At 42.5% G+C, this 15,332-nt stretch overlaps 2 protein-coding genes across 2 annotated transcripts; one reads left to right on the plus strand and one right to left on the minus strand.

Moving 5' to 3' along the window:
* The first annotated feature begins 4,019 nt into the window (after nucleotides 1-4,019).
* On the plus strand, nucleotides 4,020-9,976 carry LOC137092556 (nuclear factor 7, brain-like). Its single transcript, XM_067456835.1, has 6 exons — nucleotides 4,020-4,561; nucleotides 7,020-7,115; nucleotides 7,229-7,459; nucleotides 7,570-7,592; nucleotides 7,675-7,793; nucleotides 8,167-9,976. The coding sequence occupies exons 1-6, from the start codon at nucleotides 4,166-4,168 to the stop codon at nucleotides 8,712-8,714; spliced, it is 1,413 nt and encodes a 470-aa protein (XP_067312936.1). The 5' UTR covers nucleotides 4,020-4,165; the 3' UTR covers nucleotides 8,715-9,976.
* Nucleotides 9,977-10,758: 782 nt separating this feature from the next.
* On the minus strand, nucleotides 10,759-11,613 carry LOC137093089 (uncharacterized). The gene has a single exon (XM_067457811.1). It carries the CDS (start codon nucleotides 11,611-11,613, stop codon nucleotides 10,759-10,761), a length of 855 nt encoding a protein of 284 aa, XP_067313912.1.
* Between the last annotated feature and the right edge of the window lie 3,719 nt (nucleotides 11,614-15,332).

Genomic DNA, 15,332 nt, shown 5'->3' on the forward strand with positions numbered 1-15,332 from the left:
AGTAATTTCAGATGTCTCTGCCTCATCTGTCATTATTAGGCAGATGAGGCATTATAAATGGGCTACAGGTGCAGCATTCCCCAGGTCAAGACACTTTTGGGCTACAGAGAAGCAGTACTGGACTGTTGCTCAGTGGTCCAACGTACTTTTTTCGGATGAAAGCAAATTTTGCATGTCATTCATAAATCAAGGTGCCAGAGTCTGGAGGAAGACTGGGGAGAAGGAAATGCCCAAATGCCTGAAGTCCAGTGTCAAGTCCCCACAGTCAGTGATGGTCTGGGGTGCCATGTCAGCTGCTGGTGTTGGTCCACTGTGTTTTATCAAGGGCAGGGTCAATGCAGCTCGCTATCAGGAGATTTTGGAGCACTTCATGCTTCCATCTGCTGAAAAGCTTTATGGAGATGAAGATTTGGTTTTTCAGCACGACCTGGCACCTGCTCATAGTGCCAAAACCACTGGTAAATGGTTTACTGACCATGGTATTACTGTGCTCAATTACCATAATAATGAGATTCCAGCTTGTAAAAGCGTTTATGAGTGAACTTGTAATTACAACATATAAACTGGAAATGATCTGAGAGCTCTAACTTGTTCCACTATACAACCTGACTGCTGGGAGTTCATTTAGCCGTTTATAGTGTTTTAGATAGTGTATTAATATGTGTTAAATATGGATATTTTTCTAACAAAAACCCATCAATACGCTGTAGAAGGCAAGCCATGGGGAGCACTTTTTTTAAATGGATGAATGCACTTTTTAGGGTTTTAAATTTTAGGCTACCATTCACTGCCATTATAAAGCTGGGAAGAGCCAGGACATTTTTTAATATAACAGATTGTATTTGTCTGAAAGTAGAAAGTCATATACACCTAGGATGGCTTGAGGGTGAGTTAATCATGGTGTAATTTTCATTTTTGGATAAAAATAAAACTATACATCCAGAATGTCTTTAGGGGCAGTGTCTTTATTACGTACTGCTCTGAGACTTGGGTTGAATATCCAAATGCAGCTTTAGTGGGACAATCTAAATAACAGGCAAAAGGTCAAACACACAGGCAGTGTGCACCAAGGTAGAAAACAGGCAAAAAGGGTAATCCAGAAGACATATTATCAAAACCAGATAATCAAAAAACCCAAGACACAGGAAACCAGGATAATGCTCAGAAAAACAGTGTAACAACAACCTAGACCTCACAAGGAATTACAGAACACACTGTTCTATCTGAAAGATTTAGGAGGCGAGAAAAACATTTGAAGATGTATTTACAGTCTGTAAACAATGAGTATCAAATAGATGAAATTATAAAGTTCTTTGGCGTAGGCCCCGTCCATTGTTCAAACCCAGAGTGGAGCGGATGCTTGCAGTTCCTGCCTGAAGATGAAGGCATGGGCAGAGCCTGCCCCCAAAAGAACTGATACATCAAAAGATACCCACCCATTGGAACATTCTTTGGCTAAAGTATCTAAAATATTTGAAAAGGAAATAGATGATATTATTAGAACAATAGACATTGACCATGCAATAGATATGGATACTGCCATATTTGTTAAATCAATAAACAGAAGGCAAGGAAAGGCAAGATTATTTATATTGCACACTTCATACACAATGGCAATTCAAAGTGCTTTACATAGAAAGGAATTAAAATAGGGATAAAAAATGCATAAGAAAAAGAATACAATGTAAAGAGAATTAACAATAATAAAATGATGATAACCAAAGAAAAGAACAAAGGTAAACTAAAACAGTTATAAAAAGAATTAAAGAAATGATGCATAGATAAGGTGCAATCAGTCGGACGTACAGTGGCTCAGAGCTCATTCAGTAAATGCACAGATAAACAGATGTGTTTTGAGTCTGGATTTGAATGTGGCTACTGTTGGAGCAAATCTGATCTGTTCAGGAAGCTGGTTCCAACTGCGGCTGGCATAATAGCTAAAAACAGACTCTCCTTGCTTTGAGTGAACTCTTGGTATTTCTAACTGACTTGATCCTGCTGATCTGAGTGATCTGTTGGGTTTGCATTTAATCAGCATATCTGCGATGTATTGAGGTCCTAGGTCATTGAGTGACTTATAAACAAGTAATAGTACTTTAAAATCGATCCTAAATGTAACTGGAAGCCAGTGTAAAGACCTGAGGACTGGTGTGATATGGTCATATTTTCTGCTTCTGCTCAGCGTTCTGTATGAGCTGCATTTGTCTAATGGTCTTTTTGGGAAGGCCGGTGAGAAGGCCATTACAATAGTCCACCATACTGGTGATGAAAGCATGAACAAGTTTCTCTAAGTCTTACCTGGAAACAAAGTATCTAATTCTTGCAGAAGGAAGTATGCTGTATGGGCTACCATGTTAGGCCGTGTATACTGCCTCGATAGAGTGTGCTACGCAAAGCTGCGTTGGCTGTATGGACTATCATGTTAGGCCGTGTATACTGCCTCGATAGAGTGTGCTACGCAAAGCCGCGTTGGCTGTATGGACTATCATGTTAGGCCGTGTATACTGCCTTGATAGGCTGGGCTATGAAAAGCAGCGTTAGCTGAGAATGAGGCTCCGAAAAGCCAATGTGAAGGGGAAGGCCGCATAGATCAAGTAAAGGCCACGATAGCCCATAGTGAGGAGAAAACAGCGTGGGTGCGTGCGTTGGCCTCGATAGACCAAATGAAAAAAATGAGCCATATAAATGTATAAAATACTAAATATAGGAACTGCCACCATGACCAGATAGACATATAGGTAATTTTAGTATTAACTGTAAAGGAAGTAATGTATAATATAATTTCTTACTGATGTTCAGAATAGAGTCACGTTAGTCTGAGATGCAAGATGATCGCATGCGGTGACCTATGGTCCATGGAATTAGTATATCGCTTAGCTCTGAGTGGGGTAGATATGGAAATAAAATTTTGATTTTGAAGCATATTAAAGCCAACCATCACCAGTAGTTTGTGTTTGCTGAGTTGTATGTATCTGCGAACATAGTAATGGGTGGGAACAGAAATTATATACTGCAGAACATGAATAATGATTGGCTAGATCGATAATTAATGAATGACGTGACATTTGAGTCTTCCCGGTAAATCTACGCTAGAGCACCCATGGCTAATGCTACGTTCACAACAACCGCGAATTGAACATCAAAATCGCATCTACCGCATGTAGTTTGACGTGTGAACATTTTGAATCCATTCGCACATCCGCAGCTAATTGGACACGCGTAGAAATAGAGCATGAAGCAAAATAGAAAAAGGCGCTCCAGGAGAAATATGTCCTAAAACACCACTCTGCCTCCTTTCATTTTCCCCAAAAACATATTACACATTAGCAGCCACACAAATTCAGTTCAACCAATGCACTACCTGGATGGACTCTGGCAACATGTGGTGTCCATGGTGGCTGTAGACTCTGGCGGGGCGTCCATGACAGCTGGAAAAGCTGGCGTTGCGTCCATGTCGTGAAGACGCTCTGGAATTCAAACCACTGGACTGGGGAACGCTAAGAGCATTAGAATAGCGATCACTATTGAAAGTGCTGGAATTTGTGGTGGCTCCGTGGACTAGGGTGACTGCTGGATCCATATTGGGGAAGTCTTCTGTTATGTACAGATCTGAGACTTAGGTTGAAGATCCAAATTCAGCTTTATTGCAACAATCCAAGATAGTAATCCATATAACAGGTCAAACAAATGTGCGAACAATGAAGTGGGAAGAAGAGGGAAGTCAGAAATGTTTGAGACTATAAGAAGGCAGTATTGATCAGGGGACAATCAGTTTTATTTTGTTGGTATCAAATTAGGCCAGTGTACATTTTTATGTAACTTAAAGTTAAAGACAAAAAAAGATGACTAACTTTAAGATAAAGTTTTAGTGGTTTATGCAACCGGCCCCCGAAGCTCCAAAATCTCACCAGAAATTCCGCCCTCTTCCAAAACCGGGAGGTCAGGAAGTGACTAGCCCTATTATTTCTCCCTTTCATTTCTACTGAACGCTAAAAACGAGTCTGTGTTGTGAAGAACAGAGGAGGACACATTATATTAGGATTATTGTGTATTTCCGAAATGTACCCAGATTAGATTTTGATTGTAATGGTTATTTACTTTTCAAACCAAAATTTAGAAATTGATAGTAAATTGTAGATCACTGGACCTTTTACAAGACGAGGAAATGGATTCAAAATCTGTGGAAGAGCTTTTTTGTCCTGTTTGCTGTGAAATCTTCAAGGTTCCTGTTTTTCTGTCCTGTAGTCACAGTATTTGTAAAGAGTGTCTGCAACAGTTCTGGAAAACTCAGGACACTCAGAAGTGTCCCGTCTGCAGGAGAAGATCCTCAAGAGGTGATCCTCCAGTTAATCTAGAGTTAAAAAAGTTGTGTGAGACATTTCTGAAGGAGCAAAATGAGAGGCATTCATCAGAGTCTGAGGAGATCTGCAGTTTACACAGTGAGAAACTCAAACTCTTCTGTCTGGAGGACAAACAGCCTCTGTGTTTAGTGTGCAGAGACTCAGAGAAACACACCAAACACACATTCAGACCCCTCAGTGAAGTGGTTTCACCTTACAAGGTAAGACAAATGTCCCTCATTTCATGCTAAACAGTGATAAACATAGAAACAGAATTATTAGTGTATACAATCAACCAGCATTTATTTTTGCTCATTCTCCACAACTTACTACTGATATGTCATGGGTTATTAATATTTTAATTCCTTTTCAGTAATATGTGATTTAATGAACTGAGAAATCAAATTTTCCTTGAGCTTTTGTCAAATAAGATGTCATCAAGAATATCATGTACCTTTCAAATCTGAAACCTTCCTTGTTAGTCGAAAAACAGCTTTTATTGAAACCAAGCCCAGAGAACGACTCGTTGTTGAATAAGTCTAATAGATAGTTAAAGACCGAAGAAGATCAATGCCTATTTCATCGTCGCAACTTTGGCCCCGCCCACTGGAGTGTTTTTAGTGAGATGACGAGGAGAGACAAACTGCCTAAAAAAAAACATTACCTTCAAAAGGATCCTAATGCTAGGAATGTGCTTATTAATTTTCAACAATGTGAATATCTCAGATTTTATTTGAACTATTCGTTATGATAAAAGCATTCGTTAGTGTGCAGAAATCGAGTTGCAATGACGAGATCACTTCATTAATGCGCTAAACATATCATTGATTGGCTACAATTCACAATCTGAAATAATGCTATAGATCTAAATAAAATGGGCGTTTACACTGAAGTCTCACAGCAGACACGCCCCTTCAAACTGAGTGTTCAGACCAAAGGCTAAAATCAAGGTTGGAAAAATGCCTTTTATTTATAAATGATGACCTTTTTGATGTAAAAATCATACTAACATTATAAGTGCACCCAAGAAAACATTATAAAACAATAAAATAACGCAGTTGATGACATCTTTAAGACACACCTAACATTAATACTAACATACTTTCACTTTCTGTATTTGTATTTGTAACCCTCGTTCCCTAAAGGAGGGAACAGAGACGTACATCAGAACTGACCGACGAACTGGGGATCATTTTCTGTGACCAATCTACTTTGAGTTTTTAAAAACAAGCCAACGAACATTGGCATGTGGTTCACACATTCCATGCTCCGCCCGCATCAGGGGTATAAATACAGAGGTGGAATACCACATTGCTTTTCTGCTGAGGATCCGAAATAATGACTCTGCCTTTCAGCAGAAGCACAGCACCTGGGGTGATGTGACGTATATCTCCATTCCCTCCTTCAGGAAATGAGGGTTACATACGTAAAAAGCTGTTCTCTTTCAGACGGTCATGTTCGGCGTATGTCGAAACTGACCGACGAATTGGGGATCACGTCTGGGCACTCCTAGTTGAGTGTGCTTGCAACCCGAATGGGCAAGGCATGTCTTGGGACTGGTAGGCCAAGATGATAGCATCCACTGTGCAGTGGGCTAACCTTTGCTTGAAGACAGCCTTATAGCTGTAGAGGAAGAGATGGTGTCTACAACAGCTTATGGCAGGCCACCTTGAACCTCCGCGTCCCGTCCAGGGACCAGCCATGGAGTTTCTAGAGGTCTGGACCCGGGTGTCATAGAGTGCCCAGTTCCTGAGAAAGGAGGTCCTTCCTCTGATGAATGGGCCAGGGAGGGGTGGTCGCGAGGAGTGTTAGTTCGGAGAACCAGGTCCGGTTGGGCCAGTAGGGCACAACTAGCAAGATCTGCTCCACATCCTCCCTGACCTTGCACAGATTCTGTGCAAGAGGGCTCACTGGGGGAAATGCATACTTGTGCAGGCCCCAGGGTCAGCTGTGTGCCAGTGCATCTTTAATGGGAGCTTAGAGATGGGAGCTTATGCAGGGCCTGATTGGGTCCAAGATTGGTCGTAACCCACCGCCTTTATTGGGTACAATGAAGTAGGGGCTGTATAATCCCGACCTCACATCGGCTGGAGAAACTGGCACGATCACATCCTTCGCCAGTAGGACATCATCAGTCTCTTACCACAAGACATGGACATCTCTGCTTCACACAGAAGTGAAGTGGATCCCCTTGTACTTGGGAGGCTGGGAGGCAAACTGAATCTCTTAGCCGAGTCTGATGGTACGGATGACCCAGCGAGATGGCCTGGGGAGCTCTAGCCAGACCACCAGAGACCGACCAAGCGGGACCAACATACATACCTGGGGTGGGGCAGAGAGGCGGAACACACAGACCCGACTCAGGAGGCCTGGAGTGTTGTCTGAGTATTCCAGGGTGGGGCAGAGAGTGGGTGAGGTCTCCTACTGCTGCCCTCTGGCAAAAGGAGAGGAGGAAGGGAGTGGCAATGCTCTTTGGGCCAAGGGAGGGAGGAACCTGCTCTGAGAAAGTTTTATACTGCTGTACTCCGGGGAGCCATGTCCAGTCATTTTTAGACACAGATGCTTCTGAGAATAACCCATTCAACATATAAATAATTTAACATTAAAAACATTCAGACATACAATGTTTAAATATCGTATAGCTTCATAAGTTTCACAGATTTTCATCTTAACCTGTAGATGGAATTTAACACAGCGCTGACGTCCTTACAAAACAAGCTCAAACATGGGAAAAAACTGAAAGGAAAGTGTGATAAAACAATCCAACACATCGAGGTGAGGATGAATAAAGAGTCAAACACTCAACATTCACACACATTTTTTTTATTGACATTAGTGGAGTGTGTGTTCACACAGAGCTGACTGAAGTGAATGTGATGTGATTTCAGTCTCAAGCTGAGCACACAGAGCGTCAGATTAAAGAAGAGTTTGAGAAGCTTCATCAGTTTCTCAGAGACGAAGAAGAAGCTACAATCACTGCACTGAGGGAGGAAGAGGAGCAGAAGAAGCAGAGGATGAAGGAGAAGCTGAAGGAGATGAACACACACATCTCAGCTCTTTCACACACAATCAGAGACATGGAGGAGATGATGAAAGCCAATGACGCCTCGTTTCTAAAGGTGACCAATCAATCTGGCTTCATTCTTTGAGCATAAAACAACTTGAGACTCACTGACAATGAGAGTGTTTGATAAGATATTAACATGTTTTCAAACTCTATATTTTCCAGAACTTTAACGCCTCAATGGAAAGGTGAGTGAGCTGCTCGTATCTCTTCTCTCAGTGGATCTGAACTCAAATTCACTGCAGTTCTGACTCCTGAATGTTCCTCCAGAGTCCAGATCCCACAGCCGGATCCACGGATGAGTTCTGGAGCTTTGATTGATGTGTCCCGTTATCTGGGTAACCTGCGGTCCAGAGTCTGGAAGAAGATGCTGGAAACTGTCCAACACAGTGAGTCTCAGCAGATCTGACACCAGCGCAAAACATCCTTCAGATAGAAACACACACAACATTAACATCTGATAGAAATATATTTAATATTCACTCGAGTTTCTGAGTGAATCTGAACTGTATTTCAGAAGATCATCAGATCATACAGTGAACTTATAATGACTACAGAAGTCTGTTCCTCATGGTCTCTGCTTATGTATTAGGATACAATAGTGTTTATTGAATATGATATTAAACCTGAAGCCTCAATCCATTCTGACAGAAACTGACAGACCATTGTCATGATAGCAGGATTTATGATCTCTTTTATTTGTTTTATATTTACATTTCTGATAATATTTCATCCTGTAATCTGATGTTCTTCTCTTTGCAGCTCCATTGACTCTAGATCCAAACACAGCAAATCCTCGTCTCACACTCTCGTCTGATCTGACCAGTGTGTGTGTGTCGCTCAGTGATGTAGATAAAACACTTCCTGATAATCCAGAGAGGTTTGACAGTTATCTGTGTGTCCTGGGATCTGAGGGATTTAACTCAGGAACACACTGCTGGGATGTGGAAGTTGGTGACAATACACACTGGAGTCTTGGAATAACCACAGCATCAAGCCAAAGGAAGGGAGAGGTTTTCTTTGATTCTAACGTCTGGCGTGTGTGGTACAAGGACAGCAAATACTTCTCACAATCCCCAGAGAAACCCCGCACTGCCTTTCCTGTTAAAGTGAAGCTTCAGCGTGTGAGAGTTCAGCTGGACTATGACAGAGGAAAAGTGTCATTCTCTGATCCTGTAACTAACACACGTTTACTCATATTCAGGACGTCCTTCAGAGAGACTGTGTTTCCATTCTTATGTAATCGATCCACAACCCCTCTGAGGATCTTACCAGTTAAACTGATTATTACAGCAGACAATCAGAGTTAAATTAGATTCTGCTTAGATTAATTCAATTTTACAAATTATGCTTCAATAACACTGTAATCAAAGTGTCTAATTCATCAATCACATTTAAATGTAAAATTTCATTTAGTTTTAAATAATTTTGCCTTTGTTTATCCTATTTGCATCAATTTTGTGTGCCGCAGTGGCTCAGTGGTTCACGTAGGTTTTCTACAAACGGTAAGGTTGGTGGTTGGTTCATTCCCCGGTTCCACCTGACCAAGTGTCGAGGTGTCCAAGTGCAAGACACCTAACCCAGCTGCTCCCGATGAGCTGGATGGCAACTTGCATGGCTGTCACCGCTGTCAGTGTATGAATGGGTGAATGTGAGGCAACATGCAAAGCGCTTTGGATGGCCATAGGCATGTTTAAAGCGCTATATAAATTCAGTCCATTTACCAATTTTGGCACAAGTGTGTATTTTTATTGGAATTTTCTTATTTCTCCCTCATTTACTTTGATAAATCTAATTTACACTGGCTACAGAAAATAGTTTTCTGGGCCTTTTAAAAAGGAAATACATTTTTTTACAAGATTTCCTTGAATTTCAAAGCCGACTAAATTATAAATAAATATACAAAGAAATGAAGGGGTGTGCTTGCCCTCAGACACAGCAATCGAGCTCAGAATGGCAGAGCTGACGCTTTGAGTCCACAGTGACACCTTGTGCTGTGACCAAACCAAATGCAAACCTTTGCAAAAACTTGGGCAATATATCATTAGCTTCATAGCATAATTACCTCTGTCATTTTTTTAGGCCAAATATGAGCTGGGCATAATGATATTGATAATGATAATGATAGGCTAATGATATCCAAAATCTTACATCACAGGTTAAGTCATTTAATATCATCTTAACTGTATGTATGTAGGGTTACCACACATGCTCTTTACTCCGGACATGGCCGTAAAACAATCAGTCAGGATTTCTAAAATGTTTTGACACACATAAGCCGAAACCGCATCTTCAGTAGCCTAAAATAAAACCTTTATTTTATTAATGTTTTAATATAACATATTGAATATAGAAATATGAAATTATGGAACCAATATTATTGTCACAATGCACAAAGGCTGAGGATCAAAAAGCAGCTTTATTAGAGGGAATACCACAATCTTAGTCAAGAGTACAGGCAATGAGTCAAAAAACAGGCAGGCAGTCTAAACAAACAAACAAACAAACAAACAAACACAACAAGCCAGGGAACAAGGGCAAAAAAGAGTTACCTAGAAACGAGAAGGGTCCAGCTGTGGCTTGGGCGTCATGAAACAAGAACGCCTATTGGGCGTTCCTGGTAGTGTCTCATCAACCAATCATGGTGAGTTTCTCAAGGCACACTGGGTATGATGTCATTTCACCTTCCATATGCGTGATTTTTCCCCCCCAAACCAGTTCAGCGGAAATGCCCTGCAACCGATTCTAAACATTTCATTTGCCATGTCAATCACAATAACGAATGCCTACACCCAACCCTGATCCCTAAACCTACCCATCACAAGAAACATTCAGCACAACATTCAGCACAAACACACACACACATAATGGTTCATCTCGGAAAAGTGGCGTGTATGTTTACGCAAAGTCATGATGTCGTGTTGCCAGATGCTAGATCTTATTTTGAAGCTTCTGCTTGAGAAAAAACTTACTAGCGAATGTTAAAAAGCTAGCAGTTCAGCAGAAGGAAGTAGAAGAAGGGGGCATTCCAGTCTACGAAAAAGGTAACGCCCATTTTTGTCTGCAGTTGTATGATATTGCTAGAAACAGGCAAGTAATCCAAAAACCAGAAGACAAGAAACAAGGAAGGATGAACACTAAACAACACTTTACAGTGAATGAGGTGAAAGGATGGGCTAATGAGTTTAATGAGGCACAGTTGAGAACAATCATGGCTTATGAGTCCGGGAAAAGGATTATGGGAAATGTAGTCTTAGATGTATTGGCAATAGTTAAGCATGGTGATCATTAGCACCAGTAAGGTAATTGTAACATAGCCCCCTCCTAACGAGCGGCTTCCAGACGCTTCCATAATTATCCAGGAGCGAGGAGCGAAAGCCGACCTGGGGGCGGGTTGGAGGGCCAGGCCCATGGAGGCTGAGTCCTTTCCGGACTTGTGACTGGAGGCGGAGTCCTCTCCCGACCAGTGACTGGAAGTGGAGTCCTCTCCGGACTAGTGACTGGAAGTGGAGTCCTCTCCGGATTTGTGACAGGAGGCTGAGTCTTCTCCGGACCTGTGACTGGAAGCGGAGTCCTCTCCAGACTTGTGACAGGAGGCTGAGTCCTCTCCGGACTTGTGACTGGAGGCTGAGTCCTCTCCAGACTTGTGACAGGAGGCTGAGTCCTCTCCGGACTTGTGACTGGAGGCTGAGTCCTCTCCAGACTTGTGACAGGAGGCTGAGTCCTCTCCGGACTTGTGACTGGAGGCTGAGTCCTCTCCAGACTTGTGACAGGAGGCGGAGTCCTCTCCGGACTTGTGACTGGAGGCTGAGTCCTCTCCGGACTTGTGACTGGAGGCGGAGTCCTCTCCCGACTAGTGACTGGAAGTGGAGTCCTCTCCGGACTAGTGACTGGAAGTGGAGTCCTCTCCGGACTTGTGACAGGAGGCTGAGTCTTCTCCGGACCTGTGACTGGAAGTGGAGTCCTCTCCAGACTCGTGACAGGAGGCTGAGTCCTCTCCGGACTCGTGACTGGAGGCTGAGTCCTCTCCGGACTCGTGACTGGAGGCTGAGTCCTCTCCGGACTCGTGACTGGAGGCTGAGTCCTCTCCGGACTCGTGACTGGAGGCGGAGTCCTCTCCGGACTCGTGACTGGAGGCGGAGTCCTCTCCGGACTCGTGACTGGAGGCTGAGTCCTCTCCGGACTCGTGACTGGAGGCTGAGTCCTCATTCGGACTCGTGACTGGAGGCGGAGTCCTCTCTGGACTTGTGACTGGAGGCTGAGTCCTCTCCGGACTCGTGACTGGAGGCGGAGTCCTCTCCGGACTCATGACTGGAGGTGGAGTCCTCTTCGGACTCGTGACTGGAAGTGGAGTCCTCTCCGGACTCGTGACTGGAGGTGGAGTCCTCTCCGGACTCGTGACTGGAGGTGGAGTCCTCTCCGGACTCGTGACTGGAGGTGGAGTCCTCTCCGGACTCGTGACTGGAAGCGGAGTCTTCTCCGGACTTGTGACTGGAGGTGGAGTCCTCTAAATGTCCTACAAACTGGCAATTGGTGTGATATGGAGAACAGAGGACAAGAGAGCAACCTCTGAGATGGACAGCGCAGGCACCGGAAGGCTTGAGAGCGCAGAGGCCTGTGGGCTGGATGGCGCTAATCTAGGGATGGCGCTTGCACACACCGAAGTCAGCGTTGTGTCCTCCAGGCACGTTTTCCCTCTAACGTTAACGTTATTCATTTAATTTACACTGATCTTTCCACGTCATCAAATCAGCTGACTTGCACCGTCGCATCTTGTGACATTACGTCCTGTTTTTCGTTCGTTTACATGTCTTTGGTCCATGTTGCGTTCACATATCAATCAAACCGCACCAGAGTTTGTTTGGAAGCGGACCGAGACCCGTCTTTTTAGCGGTCTCGGTCCGCTTGTTTGGTGCGCACCAGAGTACGGATGGCATATATATCACATATGTTCAAATTAACCGCACTAACCGAGTAATCGCACCAGGGTTTGTTTTAATCAAACCAAACATGACAATTTTGAAAGCCCCCTTAGAAATACCAAGAGTTCACTCAAAGCAAGGAGATAAGCTTTAAGCTATTATGCCAGCCACAGTTGGAACCAGCTTCCTGAACAGATCAGATGTGCTGATGTGAACAGTCGCCACATTCAAATCCAGACTGAAAGCACATCTGTTTAGCGGTGCATTTACTGAATGAGCACTGAGCCACTGTATAACCGACTGATCTCATCTATGCATAATCTTTTTATAGAAGTTTTATTCTTATCCTTCATTCTTATCTTTGTTTTTATATGTTCATTTGAGTTAAATATGTTAAGTGAAAACTGGTTTTAAAGGAAATAGAAAGTTTGACAAAAAAGTTTGAGTATGTGGAAATCTGTGGAAAGATATGATGAGTGGAAATGGGTTTAACAAGAAGGTTCCTGGGTAAAAATAAATAAATCAGGGAATAGTGATTGAAATGGATGTTATGAACGTGTTTGAGAAAGAAATGAATGACATGTGTTTTAATTAAGATGGTAGATGTATGTAGACTGTAAACCGAAGGATGTTTTATTTCTATTTCTGGCCACTATTGTGTATTTGAACATTTTATTTTATTTTATTTATTGATTGATTGATGGATTTTTTTAAATCATTTTAATTCTCTTTACAACTTTTTTTTTTTAATTATCCTTGTGTTTATTTTTAATTCTTACAAAAGGTACTCTTATTTTTTCATGCAAATGTTAATTAATTTCTAAGTAAAGCACTTTGAATTGCCATTGGGTATTAAATGTGCTATACAAATAAACTTTCCTTGCCTTGGGGGAAGTATCCTCCTCTACCTCCCCAACAGTGTAGGAGGAACCAGAGTTTATTCCAGTTTTTGAGTTTGTCGTGTTTTATTAACACCCATTTGATATAAACTAATGTTTCTGAATGAGGAGCGAGGGAATGAGGAAGCATCAGTTTGAGTATTGAGAAGCTCTCCTACTCTGCCCTGAGACACAATCCTTGTGGAGAAACTCAGGTGTGTGTAATGTTTGACTGTAACCACTAATAGTTACTCTAAACTGCTTTGACTCTGATAGCTGATTGTATGTGTGAAATGTAGTTGATGTAATGGTTATTATACATAGAAGTTGTCAAGGACATAACTTTTTTTTTCTGAATGTCTGTATTTTCTTTTGTAGAAGGATTTTTGTTTATGATCTTCCTTTGCTTATTCATTTGCTCATGCTCTGGGAATAATGTGGAGGTGCTCATTGAAGAAGAGACGGATGTGCCAGGGCATATTGGACAGATCCTACATTATGTGTCTGGACTTTATCACAAGCATTCTTTCCCCTGATAAGACTTTCTGTGATTTATATCATTTATGGATTATTGTTTGATTTTGTTTGTTTGATCACTGTTTGTATTGATATAGTGATAGAAGCTCAGTTCAAATATGTGTTATTCATATATGGTGTAAATAGAAATCTCTGAGGAATCAAGTCATTGACCAGTGGGACATGGCATAAGTAACTTTTGACTTATGGTATTCTCGGTTCTCTGTTCCCCGTGTTTTCTTTTAGTTTGCTCAGTATTATTTTGTTCCTGGTTTTTGATTGTTTTTGTTATTAAATTTCCCCTGCATTTGGATCCTGCTTCTCTGCCGGCCGTCTGAGCAATTCCCCTTTCCTTAACAGAATGACCGACTTAAAATTATGGATCCGGCGGGGAAATTAGAGCAGCTCCAGCAAGGAGAGCTCAGCACCAAGGACTTTGTGTTGGAGTTCAACAGGTTGGCTCGAGTGGCTCAGATGGGGGAGGCATGGAGGGGATTGTCAGAGCCCCTCCGGTCATGCATGCCTGACTGGGACCCTGATAGGTTTTTGGGAGGTTACGCAGCTCATGCACTGAAGCTGTGCTGCTGGATGGCGGGATTCACCAGGTCGGAGAATGGTCTCGGTGGAGGAGGTCCCAGGTCCAGGGGTCCGAGTTCCAGCGGATCCTGTTCCAGCGGATCTAGTTCCGGTGGTCTGTGTGCCGGTGGATCCAGTTCCAGTGGACTCCATTCCAGTGGTCTTGAAATGGAAAAGGAGATGAAAGGCTCAATCTGTGTCTGTTCCGGTGGTCCCTTTTCCGGTGGATCATGTTCCGGTGGTCTTGTTTCTGGTGGTACCAGTTCTGGTGGATCTAGTTCCGGTGGATCATTTTCCGCTGGACCTAGTTCCGGGGGTCTGTGTTCCGGTGGTCCTGTTTCCGGTGGTCTCAGTTCCGGTGGACCCTGTTCCGCTGGTCCTAAATCTGGAAGTTCCGAGTCCTGACATGGCCAGGAGGGCTGTGCTGGGCTTCTTTGTGGCAGCGTCCTACATGCTTGGGAAAAAGGCACAGGGCCTCCTCTGGACACTCAGGGCTTGGTTCTGAGAAGCCCACGGTAGTCTTTGAGGACTTTCCTTAGTAGATCAAGTTTGATTTTATTTTAATTTTAATTTTTTAATTGTAATAATGCCTGAAATGTATATTACTTGAGCTAGTTGTCTTTGCTCTGGTATTTTTAATCTATAGTGTGTAAGTGATATTTAGCCTATTGATGTTAGTTCATGGGATTTAGCTAAAATTAAATGTTTTACAATAAGACTTGGAATAAATGTGAATGAAGTTTTTTTTGATACCCAACCTTTAGTTGAAATTTGAAGTTAATTTAAGAAATTTGATATGGAGCAGCAAAAACTGTTCAACATTGTTAATAATCATAAATGTAGCAAATCATCATATGAGAATGATTTCTGAAGGATCATGTTACTCTGAAGACTGGGGTAATGATGATAAATTCAGCTTTGATCACATGAAAAAAACTATATTGTATGTTAAATGTAGGCAATAAATCAAAAGTAGGCAATATCACAGTCTCCAGTGACCTGAGCATGTTTCCCAGAATCCCTCCTGGCTCATACC

The sequence above is a fragment of the Pseudorasbora parva genome, chromosome 11 (assembly GCF_024679245.1).
Source record: "Pseudorasbora parva isolate DD20220531a chromosome 11, ASM2467924v1, whole genome shotgun sequence".
Lineage (NCBI taxonomy): Eukaryota > Metazoa > Chordata > Actinopteri > Cypriniformes > Gobionidae > Pseudorasbora > Pseudorasbora parva.

Coding starts and splice junctions, on each gene's coding strand:
- LOC137092556 (XM_067456835.1), top strand. CDS start 4,166: ATGGATTCAAAATCTGTGGAAGAGCTTTTTTGTCCTGTTTGCTGTGAA. Junction 7,116..7,228: donor AAACAATCCAACACATCGAG/GTGAGGATGAAT, acceptor ATGTGATTTCAG/TCTCAAGCTGAGCACACAGA. Junction 7,460..7,569: donor ATGACGCCTCGTTTCTAAAG/GTGACCAATCAA, acceptor TATATTTTCCAG/AACTTTAACGCCTCAATGGA.
- LOC137093089 (XM_067457811.1), bottom strand. CDS start 11,613: ATGAGGACTCAGCCTCCAGTCACGAGTCCGGAGAGGACTCAGCCTCCA.